At 39.8% G+C, this 24,492-nt stretch overlaps 1 protein-coding gene across 1 annotated transcript in view; it reads right to left on the minus strand.

The window, feature by feature from the left end:
• Positions 1–5,822: 5,822 nt before the first annotated feature.
• The window catches only part of DYNC1H1 (dynein, cytoplasmic 1, heavy chain 1), a 47,157-nt gene continuing 28,487 nt past the window's right edge, over positions 5,823–24,492 (minus strand). Inside the window, 29 exon segments of the mRNA XM_009328461.1 lie at positions 5,823–6,206; positions 6,654–6,781; positions 7,155–7,323; positions 7,733–7,875; positions 8,620–8,773; positions 9,646–9,857; positions 10,248–10,351; positions 10,580–10,797; positions 11,008–11,178; positions 11,460–11,573; positions 11,921–12,044; positions 12,425–12,485; positions 12,567–12,678; positions 12,954–13,114; positions 15,320–15,395; positions 16,847–17,021; positions 17,114–17,208; positions 17,307–17,441; positions 17,613–17,866; positions 18,075–18,225; positions 18,308–18,454; positions 19,250–19,403; positions 19,819–19,946; positions 20,137–20,349; positions 20,906–21,121; positions 22,104–22,221; positions 23,415–23,610; positions 24,238–24,358; positions 24,487–24,492. The exon segment at positions 24,487–24,492 is cut by the window's right edge and continues 129 nt beyond it. Of these exon segments, the coding sequence (XP_009326736.1) occupies positions 6,078–6,206; positions 6,654–6,781; positions 7,155–7,323; positions 7,733–7,875; positions 8,620–8,773; positions 9,646–9,857; positions 10,248–10,351; positions 10,580–10,797; positions 11,008–11,178; positions 11,460–11,573; positions 11,921–12,044; positions 12,425–12,485; positions 12,567–12,678; positions 12,954–13,114; positions 15,320–15,395; positions 16,847–17,021; positions 17,114–17,208; positions 17,307–17,441; positions 17,613–17,866; positions 18,075–18,225; positions 18,308–18,454; positions 19,250–19,403; positions 19,819–19,946; positions 20,137–20,349; positions 20,906–21,121; positions 22,104–22,221; positions 23,415–23,610; positions 24,238–24,358; positions 24,487–24,492 (4,185 nt within the window). The 3' untranslated portion in view covers positions 5,823–6,077.

The following is a 24,492-nucleotide window of genomic DNA, read 5'->3' on the forward strand; positions in this document are numbered from 1 at the left end:
ACAATTGTTACTAATTTTAGCAAAATTGATTCTGGGGGGATGAGGCAGGAAAGTGCCAGTGTTTCAGGTAGACAACAAATGTAGCATAAAAAAAGCTTAAAGCTGAACTGGGTTGTTTCTGGTGGTTAACTTTCAGCAGCTCAGGTCCGGTGGGATTTCTACAGCTCTAGGTGGAGAACCTCTACCTTCTGACTGTCCATTTTGGATGAGATTAAGAGAGCAGCTCTGTTGCTGTGGCAGTTACTTATGAATATTGGTAACTTCCTGAACATTGTTCTGTCAAACCAGTGTGTTTTTAATGTTGATGAAAAAAGACTTGATTCTGGAGTGGAGAACTAAATACTTAATTTACGGGTAAAAGTCTTCAGAATTGATGCCTGCTGTTAGTCCATGCGAATTGCTGTGCTCTGTGGCTTAGAGAAGCTGTCTGCCAGGAACCTGCCACCACTTTACCTTCCAGAAAGCAGAGGGGAAAGCTAGAGTTGTCCATGGTCTCCTTCTAGGAGAAACAAGGCTGGAAGTCCAGCTGTCTGGCTGGACTCTGATGGCTAGGCTGGGTGGAAGAGGGGACTGCAAAGGTGCCAGCCTGGACAAAAAGCCGGTTGCTCTTGCCAAGGGTGCTGAGGCAGGTGCCAGGGCTGGGGGATTCCTGGGCTCTTTGGAGAAGCAGAAGCTGCTTTTCTTCATAGCCCAGCACTGCCCACTGGCTTTGTGGGGATGTCTCCGCGTCCTTGAATTAGCACAAGAACATGCAGTTGCAAATGGGCTTGGACTTCAGCTCCTCTGCTGAAGCCTTCAGGTTCCTGTTGTGAGCAGTCGAGATTTGCCAAGCTCAGCTTTGCATCAGCTGTGCTCAGGCTCTCCTCCTTCCCCACTGAAAGCTGGCACAGCAATGACTGGCAGCTTGTTCTCCCAGCGGCTGCGATGGATCCTTCTAAAGGACCAGTTTCCTTGCAGTAAACTTTTTTTCCCTTTGTGTGACTGCTTTGTACCTGTGGTTTGCTTTTAAAAGGGAGTCTCCCTACATGGTTTTTATTTTTTTTAATAGACCCAGACTATAAGCACTGTTTCAGAATGATGTGCTTCTCGAGCGTAAGTTCATGAAGAGAGTTCTTGGTCCAGGTCTGGACGAGTCCGTGTTTAACCACATGGGGAAAAGAAGCCTGAAACCTCAGTGTTACAGAAGCAATATTGAGACTGATCGAAAGGATTCTGTTTGACTGTGTTAATTACAGAACTCTCCAAGGGACAGCAAATTCATAATCCAACTAATAAGGAAGAATTTCAGATCATCCCTATGTAAAAGGAGAGGGAAAAAAAAAAAGGGACCCGAGTGGGAGGGAAGCTCTTTAAACTCTAAATTATAACTTGTCTACTATGAGTTACATGCTGATTTGGTTTACTTTTCTGGTGGTAAGGTATACAATTACTCATTGTTCTCTTTATAGCGATGTTTTAAGTGCAATAAGACTTACCATAGCTTTCCTCAGCCCCTCTATTTTAGGCTAACTTTACCAGGCCTTTAAAAGTTAGACTGAGATAGATACACTTTTTACTATCTTTTTAGCAAGGGGAAAATCTGGCTTCCTCTTCTCTAGGATTTTTACTTACTCCGGTTTTACTTTGATCAATAATTCATAGGACGGTGCTGTATAAACCTATGTCAACTTCTCTTAAATAGGTCATGCCTAGCCCACTTGCTGGAGGACTCAGGAAAGCAAGGAACTCCAGGGGACTGCAAGTAGGTTTGATTATTATGCAGCAGCCTTGTTCTCAGTGTAGCATCCAAAAATTAAAATATTGTTGGGGAATGTGTGGATAAACAGAAAAACTTCCATAGCAAGTCTGGGACTTACGTTGTAAGTGGTCTTAAAGCCCACTGTATGTTGACTTTTGTGGGTTTTTTTTTAAATGGACAAATAAGCCTCCACCATATTTAAGGAGACCTTTAATTTAGTTTTTAGATCCTTATGATGGTGATTCAGAAGATGAGTCCATTCACTCTGACTGTAGCTTGAATTCTTTAAATAGTATAAAAGTTGCACCATGGGCGAACAGTGCCCCAAAAGCAATGGCTTTGGAGGATGCTGGTACTTCAGAAGATGGAGAGTCCTTCCCTAAGCCTCCAGACTGGCTCTGCCCAGAAACAAGTGTCAGTGAAATTCAGACAGTAAATGACTGTAAAGCACCCCTGGAATTTCCTAGCCAAGAGAAGGATTTCCTGAGAAGCCTGTTGCAATCATCTGAACTGACTAGAGCCACAGAAGCATTTACCTCCATGTGGCTGACACCTGACCGTTCCTTACTGATGAGTATTAACCCTTCAGCCTCCTCAGATCTCCTTGCAAGCCCAGGTAACAGCGCTCCACAGCCCACACTAGCAGCTGACTGTGATGGCACAATGGCCAAACAGCCCCTAACCAAAAGAAAACAAGGGATTTCCATTCTGGAGGGTGCTAGTGAAACACTAAGAAGAAAGAAATTCCGTGTAACTTAATCTGAGGCATGAATAAATCATTGGACAAACTGTTTGTTCTGAAGAATGAACCTGGTAGAGATTTCTTTTGCAGATGGTACCTGAACTGAACAAGTTTTAAACAAACTAGCTTGAGCTTGTTACAAAGGCAGCTGTGCTGTGTACTGCAGGCTTTGAGATCCACCTGAAAAGATGAGTCAACTAAAAAAGCTTATGTGGCAATTTAAGTGAAAACTAGCTAAGCTATGTCTGTAGAATCACAGCTAAGCTTTATGCCTGGGTGCTACTTCGGTGCTTGGGGCCTCCTGAAGCACCAGCCTAACTCCTGTAGCTAGTACCTGGAGGCACCTGCCCAGTTTCAGTGTAATTTCAAAGAGGTAGTGCAGGGGTTTGTGGAGGAGGGCAGGAAGAATGGCTGCACGGTTGCAATTAGTTTTCAATAGCTACAGCTTACCCACACCTGCCTCATGTCAGTGTTTGGCTCTTCATATGTCTGACCTACTGTATGGGAGGAGGGAAGTAGCTGTAGCTATGGTGAATGATCTTACACGTTTGACTACAAACTACTGAATTGCATTAAGTTGAACTGAGTGCAACTAAAGGCAATCTAGCTTTTTTTTTTTTCCCTTCAACCAGGAAGAAGTTGATGTGCTATTAATGTATCTGCTCCTACCTGTTTTGAACAATGTTTTAGGTATACCTGCCAGTTTAGAATTTACTATGTGAAGTTGAACACATGAGCTGAAAGCACTCTTCTTCCTTAGTGAGGCCAATCACTTACGAGCTGCAGAAGTGGTGCGCACAGATGGGAGGCCAGTTAGTCAGCAAACACCGTATCTCTCATCTCCTTCTCCTGTACGGTAACTTCTTTTATCACCTTTAGAGTCTGGGTAGTCCATTTATGTGGAAGGGGAACTACTATCTATAAAAGTATAATGATGGCTTGAAATACGTTGGTACCAACTACTTGTGAAAGCATTCATTCTGTATGACTGGCAGAGATTTTTAATTTGCAGTTTCTTTCATAAGGTGGAAAGCCATTCAAAATACTACTTAACTTCTAGCTTTGTACCCCTTCCACTAACATCTGCATATTTATTTTATTAAAGCAACTTTGCTTTCTCCCTTATCCCCAATCTGGAGACACAGAGATGGTTTTAATCAGCTTGGAAACAAAGCTGTTAGAACAGTAAGATTCAGAGGCCTTTGCCCTAAGGCACAAGCTCCTGTGCTTGCCCTCTGACTTGCCCCAGCAGCAAAGAATGCTGCAGTTGGGGCCATTTACAGCAAACATGGTCCTTAACTCCTTGAAGACAGCTGTGAAGTTAACTGCAAAAAACCAACCAACCAACCACACACCCTCACAGCTATAGATTTGTGTGTGCTACAACTAGGCCACAGGTCTCTAGAATTAAGACTCATGACAAGCTTCAAAAATACAACATTGTAGTGCAGCCAAGCCCTTCAGCCCCATGCTCAGGAAGTCGTACCCTTTTAAGTCAAGTCCTAGCTGTCTGCTGAATGGTCTTCAACCACCTCATCTGGGGCTAAATAAAACTGAACTACTGACCTTCAAACTGCAGCCAAGAGCCCTAAACTCATCTAGTGAGCATTTCACTTAAACCAGTTATTTAACACAGCATATCAAAATAAATAATCCACTGGAAAAAAAAAATACAGGAACAGTCAGGAGAGAAATAAGTTGAAGGGTAAGCCACATGGGACAATATTTACTCAGACATTCAAAGTCTGCTTATTCAGTATGAGAATCCAACTGTGGGTTAACTTCTGAACTGAAAATGCACCTTTTGTTAATTCAGGCCTAATGCAGAAGTTAGTTAGTTAACATATAAAAAGCTGAATAGTTTGGGAAGCTCTAGCTACTTCCTGCATATTTGAGACCATCTTGATCTCATTAGTAGTTGCAAATAGGTGGAACTGGTTTAACTGAAGATTTTTATAGCCCAGGGGCTGAGCTACACACAAAAAGCAGTAGCTGAAAGGTGCATGTTCAGCTGAGCTGCTAATAGCTAGAACTCGTACACATTTTAGCTAATACTTCACACCACAAGTGGTATCCAGAGCACGCTGCTATCAGTAGGAGGTCTGCTTCCTTACTGTACAAAGTATTTCAAATGATCCTGGAGGAAGTGACAGTATAAATTCCAGATACTAATATTCTGGTGATGGAAAAGAAAGCAAGTCATAGGAGCTGAAACAGAACAAGGACATTATGTTATCCTTAAACCCAATCTTGGATGATACGTGTAGTTCCCATCTCTGTTTGTCAAAATTGGATGAGAACTACAAGAAGCAGACAAAGATTACATGATGGACTGGTCTGGGATTCATTCTTTGTAAGGGAATAAAACCACAGGACAGTTCAACCTACACAGATAGGAGCTACAAAACAGTATGGAGAGGGTAGACAACAAGAATTCTCTATTGTAGTAATTAGTAGGCATCAACTGAAACAAGCATGTGAGGCAAGCTGAGGTAACAAATTTTCCTCCCAGGACAGGCGTGTGCTGTAGAACCACTTATCACAGAAAAAAATATTAGAGTTGATGCAGGTTCAGAAAGTCACTGCTTTCACAGGAGAACTCACTGGAAGGAAGGGGCTCCTGAGATTTCTGTTTCGAGATTGAAAAGCTATGCACCTGTATTCTTCATGTGCATCTTTGAACACTTGATATTAGCCACTGTTAGAAAGGACAGTTGTTCTGACAGGTTGGTCAGGAGGGCAGAAATGCTTACCCAATGAACTTAGGATCAGAGAAAGCAAGCGAATACCCAAACCATTACAGCAACCCAAGCAATTAGCAGGAACTCTCAGCTCCCCTAATTTGGTAACAGTTGGTGACACGAGTCTGAAATAAGATTGTAACTCCTTGTTTAAGTATTTAATACTATCCTCCCAGGCTTAATGAGACATGACAATGAGACAAGAAACCGGAGCCTTATTTCACCATAAAAGCAGCTTAAGAAAGAGGAAGCCCTGTGGGTCTTGTTTAGGATACTCTAACTTCTGAATGCATCTCAGCAGCTGTGTAAAAGCAGGTCACTTCAAGCAAGAGCCAGTTCATTGTAAATAATTCATGTGATGTCATCAGATGTCATAGTAGATAATGTCAGGCGTTGTGTCTTACTGCACTGAAGACTTACATTCCAAGGTTCTTGTTACTGGAGGTTAGCTGAACCAGCTGCTGAGGAGCTGTGTGAAGGTCAACAATATGCTTGAATACTGACTTATTACTTGTTAGTCTCCGAAAAGATCAGAGGTACAGTTTTCCCAGACCAAAAAAAAATCATCGTTAAGAATTATAGTTCCAGAAACAGTCAGAAGTTTTGCTACAGATTTTATTTCATATTACATGATCCATCAAATATCACATCTACCAATAGATGTCTAAAAATCTCATCCAATTTTCCTTCGAAGAAATCTAGCCTACCACCTTTCCAACGCACTGCCCCCTTTCTTTCTAGTCAACTTAACACAAATCCATCTGACAACCTAACCTCACCAGGTTACAAAAGTACAGGTGAATACTACATAGAAGACTGACAATTACTACAGCATTACCAGTCAAAACAAATCTTTTCACTCAGTGCAGAGAACTGCAACACCACGTTCGTAGAAGCTACGAGGGTCTTCCTTGGTAGCTATTTCAAAGTCAACCGTGAAAATCAGATCAGCACGAGTGAAGTTCAGATAAACTGGTAAAGTAACCTGGGAAAAAACATGAATACAGAAGAAGAGTTTATGTAAGGCAGCTGAAGAGCGTAAGAAGTTTCTATAACACTGCATGGTATTTATGAGATGGGAATTTAGTCTCAGATAACTCAATACCCAAAATATGAGAAAAAAGCCAGGCCTAATAAATTCACCTAAAGCACAGCCTTCTTTATAGGTATAAATTCAAGTTTTGGCCTGAACAGCATTAGTATTTTTTGGATGCCTCTCCTTCTTATCTAACTACAAAGGAAAGACCTAGTCAACACTAGGTCTGTTTGCTGCTAGCCCAGAATTTAGGTACCAACTGACACTGAGAATATTAGAAAAGAACAATTTGATTTGTGGTGCTCGATAAAAGTATCCATAAAGCTTCAGGAAAAAAAATTACTAGGTAGATCTAATCATGAGAATTTTTAAAAAATTCTTTTTATCAATACTTACAACATTTGCTTTTTTATCAGCATTTGTCTGCTTGATCCAGCGAAGCTGTGTAATGGGCAGTACAGTTGAAATAGCATTTGAAAGCGACAGCTTGTTGTTACTGCATGTAGCTCCCTGAAGCTTCAGGCCTGTAAATTGAAATACACTTTAGAGTTCTAAGAGCTTTCATACACCCAGACAAAGATTGTCTCCCTATGTTACCATTTAAGGGCTGTCTAAGTCCACTAAATGAGAGGTTAAGTATTTCATACCACAAAATAAAGAGGTTGTAGCAGATACACTATCCAATACCACTTAAATATATACTGACCCTAGTCTTGAGATTTATTAGCGTAATTACTTCCCGACTAACTAATATCAAACTAATCTTTAAACAACTTCAGAAAGTGTGTATTAACTTTTGCAATGATATGATCTTCTTTATTTGATACAGCCCATTTAATACCAGAAGCTTCTGGAAGTATTTTAGAGCAAGGACATCCTTCTTTCTGATAAGCTTACCTGTCACTCCAAAACTGCATGCATCCAGTACTGCATTCTGTGTAGTTGTAACATTGACCTCAAGACAGAGTTCTTCAAGGGACCAACTGTTTGCTTGGGCAACATACTGTCTTGTAGCAGTAATATATGCCTCTGGTACAAACAGGCCACCAAGGCACACATGGATGTTCTAGTTGAGGGAAAAAAAATTAAAAAGAAAAAAAAAGGATATCAGCTGCAGTATTAATTAATGATTATCGTTAAGTATTACTTCAGCAATCTATTTACATTAGAATTTTCCTGCCGCTACTGGAACACTGTGTAACTGCTAAACTGCTTTTTGCTCTAAGGCTACGTCTTCTGTCATTCTAAAATACTAAGTTTCCCTCTAATCTGTACGAACAGTTAGCCTGCTAAGCCCCACCATTTTGAGATCAGGAGATACTCAACAGTATTTACAAGCACATTTCAGAGAACATTGACTGAAGTTGTTCTGCCTGACGAACTATTTAGAGGTCTTGATGTGAAGACTCCATGAAGTAGTTATACAGCTCCATCTGAATTAGACAGAACCTCTAGAAAAAGTCAGCACAAGATACCTTTAGTTCTTTTGCTCCACCAGAAGCAGCTGCCTGGGAAATATTCTGCAGCTGTTTAATGCGCTCACTGAAGTCGGACACCCACTGAATAACAGTCATACCAGCTGGCACTGTGTAATGAGACCAGCTACGAGGCAAAATACCTATGAAAAATGTGATTAGAATTAAGTTTTGTTTGTATACAAGTTGGAATTACACACTATTTTGACACTTTGCTTTTCCTCCCAATAGCCATTTAAGACTTGGACCAGGATATCAGCCTCTATCTTAAAAGGCTCCTCAGTAAGTGAAAGCAAATGGCCTCCAGGTCTAGTATTTATTTAAAATGCCATCCAGTTACAGAAACCCTTCAACAGCAACTTCAGTTACACACAGCTATATACTACAGTAACTGATCTCCAAGTTTTCATGAAGATTGGAGTCCTTTAGAAAAATTTGAAGAAGTGTCTGTGTTTTAGGAAATGCTTTTGTTCAAAGCAGACAGCAGATCTTCATGTATTACTAGAAGTAGGATGTCTGCGAAAAGTCCACATTTATGTACAATCTTGAAACAGAAGTTCAGAGAACTTGAATATTTTGTAGGAGATTTTATAGGAGCAATATTACTCACTTTGTGGTATAAATAACTTTGTTCCATCACAATTCAGAGACAGAAAGAATTGAGAAAGACTTCAGCTCAGAAATTAAGCTGCTGATATAAACTGTACAAAAAAAGCCTAATATTAGCTGCCTCAACTTGAAATCCCAAACCAAACCAATTGGTAAAGTCAACCCCAATTTTCCTGCTTTTTTTTTTTTTTTTTAAGCTGCTGAGCATAATAGCCTCCAACTTACAGAGTGCAAGAGGCAGAGAGCGCACCGGGAGATGCTAATTTGAATTACCATACCTTTCACCAGTTCATTTATAAGTGTACGCAAATAGTTGGTTTGTTTCTTTTTTCCTTCACACACTTGAACCACATCTGCAAGGTCCTGACGAACATCCTGAAGCAGCTTAGCTCCCATTTTCACCTCTCTCTCAAAGAATCGGAACAAAGGATCCTGATTGTCAAAACATTGAAAGTAAGTTGCAGATCAAAGTTCAGGATTCTTGCTGGAGAACTGCTACAAAAAGCAACCCTCAAATCCTGGATGGACTGACCAGTGACACTGTGACTACAAGCATTAAACACAAAGATGCAGTCCATGGTGCAGAAAGCGATTGCAGAGACTGTTTTACAACCGACAATCTCCTCTCCCTTGGAGAAGCAAGAAAGTAGAAGTCTTAGTTGAACAATTAATGCAGACTGCCTGCTGCAGCTCCTTCCAATCAGCTCTGGATTTCTTTTAATCAGCAACAAAAGGTTCTCACCTACTATCCCAGAGTAAGTCTTTAGAAGCAGTTAGGCAATCATGGGCGTATTCAACTGGGGAGCTTATTCCTGAGTTAGAGCTTAGGCTACTACTGTCCAGATCACAAAAGTTTTCTCCAGCTCTTCCAATTTCTGTTCCCAGTTAGCAGAAGCTGCTGCTGTATCTCCCCTCACTAATCATCACTAAATTTTAGCAGTAATTAATGTGCACTGGCTCTAAAGGCAGTATCATAAGCAGCAGTCAGCGTGCTACAAATACAACAGGAAGCACTTGTTTCTTGCTACCTGATCACAGAGAAGCTTCAGAAATGGTACCCTTGATAGACAGTTTGCCACTGTATTTCTTCAAATAATCCCCAGAACACATAAACCAACTTTTAAGAGCATTTCAAGAAACCCAGCAGGGCATTACATAGCTATGGCAGTCAGAATCAGCATCGATACAGGTTCCATTGTCCCCCCAACAGTTTAATGGGTACTTGAAAATCACAATGCACTTGTTCCAATATACCAGAACTTGTGCACTTCTTATATCCATGTTAGAAAAAACTTAGTTCTTACCTTAATGTTCTCCACAGTTCGCTTCAGATGGTTTAGAGTTTGTGGGATAAGGTGAAGCCAGTTAGAGGCTGTGGTATGCAGTGTTCTCATCCAGGCTGGGCGACCATCTGACGTAGAATCAGTTCTTGTTTTCTTCTCAGTTTCTGCATAAGCTAGATCATCCTCATCCTCTAGCATCTGCATTTTCAGCATTTTACTGATCATATCTATGCCTAAAGCAGAAGATATGCCGTTAGTCAGAGAAGCAGTGGCATCAGGATGAAAACATTTTACTACATGCAAGAACTAGGACTTTTCTTTTTCCCTAGTCTTGACCTAAGATACAGAACTACTTAGCTGTAGGTGGCTCCAGAGCTCACAATAAAGCTTTCCAGAATCAAGATGGGAGCTTGACATCTGGAAGGCTGAATGTTTAATTCACAAGCTTCAGGCCAGTTTTTGGACTGCTTGAGTGTTTTACCTTGCAGAATTTAAACACACTATGTTGAGGGAGGAGGGGAAAGCTATCAACTCTTCAGCAAAAAATATATTTCACTTCTGCTTTTTAGTTAAAATGTTGGCCTGGTAATCTATGTGAGACCTTATTAAAGTTCTGATTTTACCTTGTGTGGTGAGAAGAACTTTCTCTGCATTATTTGGCAGGCCCAGCCATGACGGCGTTTGTGTATCTGGCAGCATCTCAACCCACTGGACAAATTCTTCACGCCTACAAATCAGAGTTTTAATACTCATTAGAAGGCTTCCCCTGTTAGAATGGCAAGGTAATTCTTTGCCCGAGACAAAAGTTTACACAGCTGAATTCCAGCACAGAGATACAGGTTAGGCTGGGTTTGGGTTTTTTCGTTTTGGTTTGGTTTTTTTGGGGTTTTTTTTTTGTTTTTATTTTAAAAAGAGAAGTTGTACATAGAGATCAGGATAAGGATAAAAATGATACCTGATTCCATCTGGCATCTGAATATCTTTGTGTCCATCAACTTTGCAAGCCAGTTTGAATTCACTATCAAAACTTAAAGTAGTGAACAGACGTTCCAAGAATGTATTTAACAAACGTTGATCAAATTCATTATCGACACGACCTCCATAGATAGACTGTGCCATCAGTGTCTTTAATGCAGACCAGGGGATTTTATCAGGTGAGATGTTTTGGCGGCCCTATAAATAAAATGCAATGTAATTAGCAGGAAACAATCCTTTTCACCTCTTCTCTGATAGAGGAATCAAATTCAAGAACTAAGTTAAATTGCCACCAGGTTATTTGAGCCTACCCATCTAACTTACTAAATGTTTCCAGAACAGACTGCCTCACTGAAGATCTTAAGTAATCCAAGTATTACCTGTACCTAAGTACACAAAACTACTTGCCTTTGCTGTATCATCCAGCCATGTATCTACTGTGTCACAGGCAGATCTCAGATCAGATTCTCCAAATTCATACTTCTTGGACCAACCCAATGGAGCATAGCGCAAACGCTCTTGGATAATGGCATGGAACCAGGCAAGGAGAAAATATAAACGAGCACGCTCATTTGGAGACTAGGAAGTGGAGAGAAAGAAAAAAATACACACACTTATTACACAAGTGAACTGATAATCAAAGCTTGCTAGAAGGCTAGAAAAGATCAGATTTAATGCTAGATTGCTACCAAAACGGAATGCATTCTACCAACAGAAGGAGCAACTACTACTGTAGTTCTGTGAGAACAAAACATTTTATGTACATCTTAGAAGCTGAAGTTTTATCATCTTTTTCTAAGGTAAGATTTTAACGAACGCGTTCTGACATCTCTTTTCACCCACACAAGCCGCAGCCTTACCTTGCACATTCTAGAAACCGGAATGCTACTGAAAGTCCTCAGCATGTTTGCCTTTACACCAGGAGGAGGTTCAAACACGAAGATCCGGCCAGCACGTAACAAATTCACTGGCACCTAAAAGAGAAAAGATCAATAAACTCAAATCCAACTCTTTTAGCCTTCACTAAACTAAATCCCTCTAACAGCACAGTTTGCATTAGATTCAAAATCTCACTGTGAGCACACACAGTGATGTCCTGCCTTTCTTTGGGAGGGTAGGGGAAGCAGCAAAAGGAACGGTATGAAGTTTTCAGCTACAATTAAGTTATCAGAATCCAAGGCTAGTAACTACCCTGACAAGCACGTATTCTCCTCCCCCTTTAACGCAGAAAGGCAGTAATGAGAAAACCTTCCCTGGGTAGCACTCCTGGCTGTGCACGGCAGTTATTCTACCAGAGCATCAAATTTCAGATCAGTGTTACCTTTGGATTAATCTCCATGGTAAGGAAGAGTCTGAAGCAGGCATGGGGTTGTAGGGAATGTAGCTTCTTTTCTAGTTGCATGAGCCAACCAGGAGCCAGGTGAACGTTCTTCAGCATTACCCATCTGTGAAGTTTTGAAAAAGAACAAGTGCTTTTTAGTGTACAGCTTACGGATCTTGGCTATAATCACCACAAAGAGTAACAGAATATATTAATGCTACAGATTTTCCTCCTTCTTTAAAACCTGTCTTCTACATAGAATCAGCTACTGTCTACTGTAAATGGGGTAACTTTTCTGTTTTGCAGATACAACCTACTTCTCTTGAAAAATATTTAAATCAAAGTTGTGAACAGCTGTGCTTAAGTTATTACAAATTTCAGTTCAGAAGACAGTCCCAATTTTTTTTAACCAGTTTTACCTATTTACTCAATAGATTATTTCCCTCTCTGCCCATTTACCTTTCTACTAGGCAGTATTCTAGCTAAAAAGGAGACAGAACTTACCTTCCAGATTTCACTGCTGTGTTTATTGCTTTATCTGCTTGGTTAAATCCTTCAGCAGAACCTAAAAGACAGAAGGTTGCTAAAGCTCTTCCTGCTAGCAGTTTCATTTATGCTTAGATGATGAAATATGGCATGTTCTTACCAATAGCAATAGAAGTAATCTGTGTATTCTGCTCAGCTGCAAGGTCTTCAACATGACCACTGGCATCGTAACCAGGCACTGAACACATCAGCACAGGGGTATTAGGTTTCACCTATTGTCCGAGAAGTTTAAAAGGATACGAATCAGTCACTACATGAATACAAGAATGTAGTAAGCTCAGTTTTTCTTCCCTCTGGCCAGCTAAAGACATTATGCTACTCTTAGTTTTACATTAACAAATAAGAAAATAATCCATTCTTCAAACTACCTTGGGGAGGATAAGTGGAAGAAATGTTCCGGTAGATAGCTTTACTCACTATGGAACTCATGCAAGGTGGAACTGAGCATTACCTCAGGATTTTAGCCTTTCAAAAACAGGCAGGTTACCTCTGTATCTACGATGTGTGTCAGATCTAAAGGCTGCTCCATAATGGACATGAACGACTCTCCAAGATTTGTTGAAACAAAGGTATGTGCCATTGCCAACAAACGATCTGGACGGAAGGCCTGGATCAGAAGCAAGCGATGAATGGCCTGTCCAATAGGAGCTGAAAAGGGGAGACACGATTAGATGGACAGGTAAAAAAACCATCCTCAACACCTTCCTCTTTTCAATTCTCCATTCCATTTTTCCCATCCTGTTCTGAAAACCAGATATTTAGAGAGTTAATTATCCCTTTGAAAGATCTGTTGCAACATAGTAATGAAATGCTTATATTCTGTCTTCAGTTTGACAGTCAAAAGAAACTTACCATCTTCAGTTGGTTTGTCTTCTGTGACATTTTAATTACCTGCTTAATTGCTCATGTTGCGAGCCCTTTAAAAGCCTACCTTGACAAGATGCTTTTGGATTCCACTGAAATGCTACTGGTTTACAAAATCTATAGTCTAGAAGTATTGCCATGAAGTGATTTTAACTTCCAGGGAAAACGGATCACATCTCCTCACTCATTCAATAATCTGCCGTTCTGCTAGATTTTGAAGTATTATATACTTGTCTAGCATAGATAGGATAGATAACTGAAGCAACTCTAGGTTAACGGTCAAGCTTTATGGTAGCTAGTAAATACAAGCTTAGAATCCTTAATTCAGAAAGCCACCTACAGGAATGAGCCCTGAATGATCACTGATGGCAAACACCTTTCAGATAGGGGAAGGGTTGAAGGGCAACAGTCATATCCTTAAGTTCTAACTCTTAACAAATTAGCACTAACAACTAATGCAGCAAGAATTAAGACTTCATGCTTAGATACAACTGCAGGAGGAAACATTCTAGTAGTCCAGTCCTGTCCTCAGAAAATCTGTGTCTTGGAGCTTTTTAGAGTATTGAGCTACCTCCAGATTTGCAATGACTAAGGTTAATCCAAACTATTATGCAATCTAATAAAATTGTGGAAGTATGTTTCGTCCTCAGTGGAAGACCAGATCACAGGTTAAGGAGCAGGAACCAAGTGTAGTGACTATTGCTTAAAAAAAGTGGTTTTTTTTTTTTTTTAAACAAACAAAACGAAAACACCAAACTTGAGGTTTTTCCACGATCCCAACTTTATGATTTTCGCAGGCATTAAGGTCCAAATTAAAGTTCTACTTTAGAATTGCTTTAAAATCATAGTAATTCTACTTAGATTAAAGTCAGTACTGTAGGATTGGTGTGGACAATAGTGCGACTTAACTTACTTGCAGGTTTTTCTTCAGTCCAAAGATATGGTACAGTCTGCTCTGGTGAACTGCTATCCAGCCAGATACAGAATTGCTATATTGAAAGAAAATGCAAAAAACTTAAAATGGAGTTTCATGGTATCAAAAATCTGCTGCAAGGTGCAGGTCCTGTTCACGGTGCAACAGAGATGTTCAATCTCAGCCTTAAAATCTAGAATTTAATGTACTGCAGAAGTGTTCAGCTACATACCAACTTTCAGTAGGAAACAAAGATTGCTAGGGTAGGGTTGAACTTGGTACAGTCCAAAGTCTACTAGCTTTGGATTTGCAAACAGATCTTTAAAAATTCTAGTAAGTAGTTAAATGTCTGAACAATGAAATGCACAAGTTCGTAAGATTTTTCCCATTTAATGCTCATATCTTACCATCTGTCTTTAGAATAAAAATTTAGATGGAGTACCGGATGAAGCATTTGAGCTTCCATCTACGAATAAGTCTTGAGAAGTAAGACAGGGCTAACATTGTTAAAGAGAATTTCATTAATATAATAGTGCTTAAGTCAAACATTAAACTTAGCCCCAAATATTGTCCAACACTCAACATAGTTTGGTCTTTTCCAAGGCTTCTAGATATAAATGGTTTGAGTGTTTCATATATAAATGGTTTGAATGTTTCCCTGAGGAAGACTACAATTAGTCCAGTCCTGTCCTCAGAAAATCTGTGTCTTGGAGCTTTTTAGAGTATTGAGCTACCTCCAGATTTGCAATGACTAAGGTTAATCCAAACTATTATGCAATCTAATGAGATTGTGGAAGTATGTTTCGTCCTCAGTGGAAGACCAGATCACAGGTTAAGGAGCAGGAACCAAGTGTAGTGACTATTGCTTAAAAAAAGTGGTTTTTTTTTTTTTTTAAACAAACAAAACGAAAACACCAAACTTGAGGTTTTTCCACGATCCCAACTTTATGATTTTCGCAGGCATTAAGGTCCAAATTAAAGTTCTACTTTAGAATTGCTTTAAAATCATAGTAATTCTACTTAGATTAAAGTCAGTACTGTAGGATTGGTGTGGACAATAGTGCGACTTAACTTACTTGCAGGTTTTTCTTCAGTCCAAAGATATGGTACAGTCTGCTCTGGTGAACTGCTATCCAGCCAGATACAGAATTGCTATATTGAAAGAAAATGCAAAAAACTTAAAATGGAGTTTCATGGTATCAAAAATCTGCTGCAAGGTGCAGGTCCTGTTCACGGTGCAACAGAGATGTTCAATCTCAGCCTTAAAATCTAGAATTTAATGTACTGCAGAAGTGTTCAGCTACATACCAACTTTCAGTAGGAAACAAAGATTGCTAGGGTAGGGTTGAACTTGGTACAGTCCAAAGTCTACTAGCTTTGGATTTGCAAACAGATCTTTAAAAATTCTAGTAAGTAGTTAAATGTCTGAACAATGAAATGCACAAGTTCGTAAGATTTTTCCCATTTAATGCTCATATCTTACCATCTGTCTTTAGAATAAAAATTTAGATGGAGTACCGGATGAAGCATTTGAGCTTCCATCTACGAATAAGTCTTGAGAAGTAAGACAGGGCTAACATTGTTAAAGAGAATTTCATTAATATAATAGTGCTTAAGTCAAACATTAAACTTAGCCCCAAATATTGTCCAACACTCAACATAGTTTGGTCTTTTCCAAGGCTTCTAGATATAAATGGTTTGAGTGTTTCATATATAAATGGTTTGAATGTTTCCCTGAGGAAGACTACAATTTGACTAGCATATTTAGTAAGTTCGACTCATTTTTCTTCAATGCATTTCTCCAAGTTCTGTTTTTTTTTTAAAACAAAAATCCATATGTAAACCTCAAATTATGCTTTGTCTATTATGCTTTCTTTAGATGTATCCAGTTATTTCACTGATATCCCCTAATTCTGCATTGCCTCCAGCACCCCTGATTCTACAGATCTCTACAAAGTCCCAGCCCAAGCTATACATTATTTTACCCCAGGTTGAAGAGTTTGAGGAAAATTAGACATAGCAAAGAGAATTCAACTTTTAATATAAAAACTAGGCAGGGCAACCAAACAGGTACTATTTAAGATACGGACATGTTTTGGAACATACAGTTTCACAGTCAGGACACAGATGTATTCTTAGAACACTTAAGTCATGAGAAGGAGCAAAGGTGTTCAACAGCTGAGCACTATCCAAATTTATTCCAAATAGTAACGTCCAAGAGCCCACCATAATGATGTTATGTATGGCTAGGGCTGCTCCCCTCTGCTGCATAATTATCACACAATAGCGATACAGTAAAAGACGCACAGTATCACACTTTCTGCTACCACAGGAACCAAAGCTGACCGCAAAGTTAGATGAATGGTAAGGGTGCTTCCAAGGCCGAGTAATGAACGATGCTGGTATTTACAACTCAAGTTTCATAGCTTGATTACAAATGAATTAAGAACATTCATTTCCACAATAACTACAGCTAGTTAACCTGTAAGGCTTCCTTTCTCATACTAGGAGAGCTTACTTGTAAGCATGAAGCTCTTAAAGCAGACACCTAAAAAGCTTTACCAGGTAGTTTAGTGCCGAAACAAACCCTAGTCAACACTTACCTCATCAGCTTGAACTTTTGAAACAAGGTCCTTAAATGCAGGAAGGCAGCTCAACCTCATCATTGCTTCTGTTTGCTCTACAGTCAAACCATTGATTTTTGGGAGAGATGCAGTGTTTAGTACAATCTCCTTCCCTCTCAAGAAATGCTGGAATTCTGCATCATATGTAGGCTCCCTAACATTAAGGAAAAAGAAGACTTTAGCTAGGTGCCTTCAAGACATCCCTCCCTTTTTCAACTAAAGCGAAGTGAGAGAACAAACGTTTACCCAATAGTGCCTTTCAGTTTAATCCGGGCCAGCAACATAGCAAATGTTATATGATCTTGATGCAGCATGCCACGTGCCACTCTATTGAAAGCCACCTACCAACAAAACAGTGAAGTTAGTAGCAGAAGCAGCCTTGAACTCTGACCCTTCAAAAATGATTAAAGAATTACATTTACTAATTAAAAAATTGAACCTGAAAGAGATCCTTTGTGATGATTGAGAGACGCTGAGTATGGTCTGTAATTCCCTTCAGATTTGGGTTCTCATACAAGACGTTGTGATAGATGTCCAAGAAAAACTGGAGAGAGTATTGGTACAGGAAATGTATCTGAAAGACAAAAGAGGTTTTTTTTCCTCTCGAGAGTCCTGCTGTTTGATAGTCAATGGCTTATGCCTACCAAACTGCAATACAGCAGCCAGGGCTGGAATTAGGCAGTGCCTGTTTAGCTTTGAACAGTAAATACATGAAGCTTCTGGTAGGAAGAAGAACTCATCCTACCTGCTTCAGTGACTCCATAGTAAAGTAGATACTGCTGCATGCTGTAGAAAGAGGCAAGTACTGCTGAGAAACAGTCTCCACTTCTTGCATGACAATATCAGTCTCTTCTACTTTTCTGGTGACCTCTGCTGCTTCCTTCTTCAGGTTCTCAAGCGTAGTAATGATGGTGTCATCATCCAGGATACGTCCCTTCACTTCATTAAGCGCTTGTAGTAGGGATTTTTCTAACTGACGCAAGCGCAGCTGAAATTCACCTTAATTGGAAGAAAAATTACGTTACATATTGTATAGGTGTATTAGTTTTTAAGAATTATATGAATTGCATATACTTTGCCATTGGACATCCTGAAAAAGCAAGAGTATCAGCTATAAAGGTATTTCACTATGTATTTCTACAGCTACAGAAAACTGACAGTATTCTTTTAGAACAGGAGGAAGTTACTTTAGTTTTGGTGAGCATACCCTGAAGCTTGAGGAGGTCAGAGCGTTTTTCATCAACATCTGGTCTTTCAGCTTTCAGGACTTCATTCAGACACTGGCTCTGCAAGCTGCTGCGAGTTACTGTGAAGTTCACAAATGTAACACGAGAGCAGAGGTCTGGTGGGAATTCAACCTATCAGAGGAAACATGAAAAACTTTTTCAGCTCTCTGACATACCGTTTCTACAAACAGGACAGCCTTTTGTTTTAACTTACTGTTGGATCTCTGGTGGAGAGGAAGATAACGAAGGATGGTGACAAATCAATATCTTGGTCTCCCAGAGTAATCAGAACTCTGCCTCCAGTTCTCCGGACTTCACGATTCAGAACAGGATTCAGAACTGGATCATAGCTCTCCACATCCTAGAAGCAGAGATATATTAAGAGATTCTGTTTCTTGCAAGTGTCTCAAGCTAAAAATCCTGATCCAACTGGGGCTTAAAGCTCTGGTAGCTATCAGTTTGCAGTTGGTTTTGAATACGGATGACATTCAGAAGGTATTTCCACTTTAGATTGTAGTTGAAGTACACAAGCACAGAGTTTAGGCTATTACCATACAATCTCTCAGTAGGGCAGTATTATTATTGTGTTAGTTCTAATGCGTAATAAGCCCTATTCTAAGCAGCACAAGCAATAGTTACTGATCTCATCTGTGAGCTAATCCTTTGTTTTACCATTTCCATACTAAGAAACGAAAAATATAGCCATCTCAAGTGAAAGTCAACTATTCCTACAGTTGCCTCTTTCTTTGTATTACTGAAACTTCTTCCTGCTACTCAGAACAGATTTAATTCTAGATAACTAGCCATATTAGGTGCTATTACCTACGACTAGAGATAGCATATGGGAACAAAGGAACAGACAGGCAGGCTGCAAGTCATTTTATAGAGTGGAAATAAAGAAAGATCATTTGAAAATAAAAGCATTTGATCTTAAAATGGTGGAAAAAAGGAAATACCTTCTTTGGACTGTGTTTCTCACTTATCATATTTTTCTCAGGACTAACACCTCACATCACTCAGTACTATTTACTTGTTAAATTATGGTTTGAAAATAAAGTTGTTTGCAATTGTTTTGTTAGTAAGATGCAAACTTCTCTAGTACACAGGGCAGAATTCAGTCATTTTAAATAGTTTCTACATGATCAATACAACTAACCTGTACCAGAAGTGGGTTACCAAATCTCAAGGCGCTTTCCAAGTTCTTCCTGAAAGCGTCATCCAAGAAACTAGTACGAGTTATCTTACGGTCTTTATATTCATTCATGATAAACTCTGTAGCTTGCCCGGAGGGATCAATGATCAATGGATACCTAAGTTAGTAATAAAAAACTTTCATTATTTGGGTTTTGACTGCAGAGAGCCTCTAAGCAGTTTTATGAATTTAGGTTGCATTTAGTCTCAACTCTAAAAGCTTGTATACTGAAGGAACAAGTTGGTCAGGTTCAACGACTTATTTCAGTTCAGTTTTGAAAGGTAAGTCTGTATTTGGACAACAAAATAGCTTCAGTTCAAGCCAACTTAATTTTAACAGCTAAGCATAACAAGAGAGGCAAGAAAAGATGAGAGTTTTTATGTTTACACATGGTTGAGAAGCTTTTACAAACATTAGGAGCTCTCACAACAGTGAAACAGCACTTTGAAAGAGTTACTGCTTCTTTGATAGGTGCAAAATCCGACCTGCTGTGAGAACATCGCTTTAGAATTCTACATCTTAGGATGAAATACCTATTAAACCGCTTGAGCATGATGGCGTTCTCAGTGCACAGGTCGTCTGCAGGTAGAGAACTTGCTTGCCAGCGAAGCCGCTCATCTGCGTTGGAAAGGTACTCTGTCCTTGCAATGTCTGTACGGAACTGCAAGAAGTACATACAGTTAGTATTTGACTAAAGATTCTCCAACTAGCTGGTGAAGACATTTTGAGTAAATGCAGCTCTGCAAGGTATTCTTTTCCAATAGCTCCATTCTTTACTTAGCAATCTTAAAGCTTCTTTAACTGTTGCAGTAAATTGATTTATGGTTAAATTATCACGACCATATCTTTACCTGGATATTTGCTTGCTGCAAATGGTGAGACCATGTAGTGAACAGGTTCTGACGCATCTGCTGATCAAAGTAGCCAGCATAGGCAATAAAAGCTCCTGAAAGTAAGCAGTCTCCTGCAATAGTAGACATCTGGTTCTTGAAAGTTTCACTTGTCTTTTCCCATCTTTCACGTTCAGCAGAAAGACTCTTCAGAAGAGCTGTGCTACGGTTTACCTAGAAGTGGTGAAGTAATCTCTTTAGATGACGAATTGTTACAGTATTAAATGTGTCTGGGGACACTTATATTGACTCAAGGCCCAAGTTAAATTTAAAAGCTCAGAATGAAATTAGATTTGTGTGTTTCTTCACTTCAGTGTTAATTTATTATGTTGGTATTCAACTGTTACTTGGAAGAATTTAAAAGTGTAAGTACTGGTATAGTAATGACATGCTAATAATTAGATTAAGTACATTGGGAATTCCGCTCCCCCAGTAAAGTCCAGTTAAAACATTACAATTGCACTACATCCATGCCTCTTTCCAAAGGCTTCCCACTTATTGTAAGCCTTGTGTGATGTCTCATTAATCAGCTGGCAACATGAATTGATATTTCTAACTCCAGCCAGGTTTCAGTAGATTAAGAAGTTCGTGAGATCCAGGGACGAAACAGACAACTCAGATGCACTGCACAGGGAAAGCAACCAAGTCTGCTCACAAGTTTGAAGAATGGTTCAATTTCTGACTGTCGAAGATTAAGGAACGGTAAATTACTGATATATGAGAGTCTTACTTTTGCTTCTACAGCAGCCAAGTCTGCCTTAATAGCTTGAGCCTCCGAAATCAGTACTGCATATTCTTCTTTGTAACGGGCAATACTGGCCTCAAGATCACGAATCATCTGCTCTACTTCATTTGCTTTCTGCTGGTTGTCTTTGGCATCATCCTCCAGCTTCTGCAGCTCATTGCGTAGAGGTTCTACTCTTTTCAACATATCAGCATAGTTCAGCTGTAAACAGTAAACAGGCCCTTTATACTTTCTAAAATCACATGTGTTAACAAGAACCACAGCATTCAGGTATATACTATCAATTGCATCTTTTCAAGCTTAGGTGCTTGTGACCTGTATAAGAACTAATAGCTCCTTAAGAGAAACTTTGGATTGTTTATCAATCACTAGGACTCTAGTTTAAACCAAGCCCAGACACAAAAGTAATTGCTTTCTGCAAGATCCTTTTACTGCTCTGTAGACTTACAGAAGTCATCTGAAAGGTTGAGACCACACTAAGTAGTGTACAGCACTGTTTTGCATAAATACTTGACTGGGTGTCCATGCCAGTACTGAGCTAATCTACCTTTCTTAGTAAAGAATTGAGTATAACCAAGCCACAGAACAATTAGGATAGGACCTATTGGCAAGATATAAGCTAAACAGAGTCCCTACACATCATGCCATTCATAGCAGGCACAGTTTTAAAAAGTCAAGCATACTGTTGTATTGAACACCAACAGGCAAGTGAAACTATCCTTGGATATCTCAGTCTGGGGGCATCTTCCCAAAAGCCTATTCCTTTAGGAAACTAGTCAAGTATTTAAAAGTCTGCCTAAAAGACCTTAACAGAGCTGCCTGTGAGCGTGCCCCACTCTGAAGCAAGACAGAGACTGCATAAGTTTCATTAAGAGGATTCCATTGTGTGTTCTAGCTAAGGACTGTATTGTCCTGTAGAATGACAGTACATACAGAAAGGATCAGCTATTGTTTACCTGAAGTTTCTTGGTGCAAAAGGTATATCACAACTGGCCAGTAGTTCTCTGGCACAGTACTACAGGGCCCAAAGCATTCATCTGAACCTTCTACTGATTTCTTTGAAGCAAAATAGCTTGCAATATTTAGTTGAACAGAGACAGATTCAGAGCCTTTAGACACTGTTATATGCCTTCAGGTTCACTCTTTTCACTTTGCATTTGCTTTCCCACAGTACTGACTTTACCTGTGCAATTGCCCATTTCACCATAGGCCCACAGGCCAATGATGCTCTGTTTACAATTTCATAGTTGTAACTTGGATTTGACAGGTAGTTTTTCTTCATCTTCTCCCGGATGGCATCACTGAAAAGGAAAAGTTTTTAGAGACAGCATGAGTACACTGTATGTCAGCACACAGGTGTTCAGTATCTCTTCATCTGGCCTGCCTTCCACAGTTGACAAACATTTCCTAGCAGTTTTGCTGACTGGTAGCTGAGATGTTTTAATTAGTTCAAGATGTTGTTTCAGAAATTACAGCTTACGGGTGATAAAAGGCACTTAATATTTTACGATTAGTCACTCACAACTTGCTTAACTCTGCTCAGAAGAAATTGGGGTTGGAAGGGAATTCAGGAGGTCTCTAGTTTGACCTCCTGCTTAGATTCAGAGCCAGCTAGGAGGTCAGCCTGGACAAAGTTCTGTCCTGGTTTCGTCTGGGATAGAGTTAATTTTCTCCCTAATGGCTGGTATGGTGCTGTGTTTTGGATTTAGGATGAGAATAATGTTGATAGCAACAACTAAAACATCAGTGTGTTAAGTAGTGCTTACACTAGTCAAGGACTTTTCAGCTTCTCATGCCCTGCCAGTGAGAAGCTGGGAGGGGGCACAGCCAGGACAGCTGACCCAAACTGGCCAAAGAGCTATTCCATACCATATGGCGTCATGCTCAGTATATAAACTGGGGGGAGTTGGCCGGGGGACGGTGACTGCTGCTTGGGAACTGGCTGGGCATTGGTAGGCAGATGGTGAGCAATTGCATTGTGAATCACTTATTTTGTGTATATGCTTTTATCATTACTATTATTTTCCCTTCCTTTTCTGTCCTATTAAACTGTCTTTTCCATCTCAACCCCCAAATTTTTCTTTTTTTTTTTCACCGATCTTCTCCCCCATCCCACTGCGGGGGAGTGAGTGAACGGCTGTGTGGTGTTTAGCTGTCTGCTGGGTTAAACCACAACAAGCTCTCAGCAACCTGGTCTGTTATTGCTGCATAACAACTTTCAACTAATAATGTGGCTTTGGACAGCAACACGCTGCTTTGCAACCATGCCTTGAAGTTATTCAACAGCAGCTGTTTTGTCCCAGTTTGCATGATACACCTTTGCTTCAGTAGTCTGTTTCCTGTACCACCTACACATTCATTACATGCAGGAGTAAATTAGTCTCACAAGAAGTCAAGTGCTACTAAAGCAATTACACAGAGAAAAGTCCAATTAAGACCTTCCATATCTTTGTGAATAGTTTATTCACATAAATAATTCACACTTGCACTTTACCTGATTTCCTCAGCAGAGAAGTTAACAATGGTTGGAATGAAGTTCTCTCTCATGATGATGGAACGTATTTGTTTCCAGTCAGTTGTACTTTCACCCAGTAGCAGGCAGATGGACTCCAGTGCTAGCTTCACTGCTGCAGGTGGATTAGCCATAGAACGGACCTCTACCAGATGCTGTTTCTTTATCGACTTCACAGCTAACCAGTGCCGGGAAGATGATGAATGTTGATTGGGAAGAAAATGAACAAAGTCCGTTAAAGTACCTTGGATTAGTAAAAACGCTTCAAGGGTCTCAAAAGGGATTTGAGATTATCAGAGAAGCAGATACTAGTGGATAACGTTCAAAAACTACTGTGTATCACTAGATGAACTCTTCTGAATGTCAACTTGCCAACCGGCCACAGGCATCTTATTCTGCTGCCTAAAAATGATTCACTTAAATCTTTATTATAAGCAATGACTCCTCTATCCAGTTTAATGAATGGACAGCTTGATTGTATGCCGTCTGTGCAGTAATAAGGCATCAGTGGTCTTTCTGATTATGACGTTTCTTTAAGAATATATAGACTGAATAAATAACTAGAGCTGTTCTGCCAGAAATGAAGCCACAAGCCGTAAAAGGAGTACCGAGTATCAGATCAGTACTATAAACAGCATAAAATCAGAGTTCGAAGATTAGGAATTTCTTCAACACTGTTCAGCTCCACGCTAAGAGCCTACACTTTTGTTAGGCAAGACCAACTCAGACTGCACCAAACCGCATTCCCATAGACTTCAGTTTTAGATCCAATCCCATAGTGTGATCTCTTCAGGTGCTAACATACCATTCTGAGCTTCAATGACAGCAGGCTCCACCTTGTCAAGATCTTCTTTCACACTCATCTGCTTGTCTGCAATGACCTCCTGCTGCTTGTGCAGCTGTTCCTGAATCTCCTGGCTCATGACCTAGGAGGAAGTTTCACAGACAAAAGACTGCTTTTTAGAAGTTGAACTTCTTCCAGTACTTGTTCTGCAGGCTCTGTTTTGTAAATAAAAATATTCACTATGCACAGAGATTTAACAAAGTTTCCTACCTTTTT

This window comes from Pygoscelis adeliae, unplaced genomic scaffold (assembly GCF_000699105.1).
Source record: "Pygoscelis adeliae isolate BGI_AS28 unplaced genomic scaffold, ASM69910v1 Scaffold130, whole genome shotgun sequence".
NCBI classification, from domain to species: domain Eukaryota; kingdom Metazoa; phylum Chordata; class Aves; order Sphenisciformes; family Spheniscidae; genus Pygoscelis; species Pygoscelis adeliae.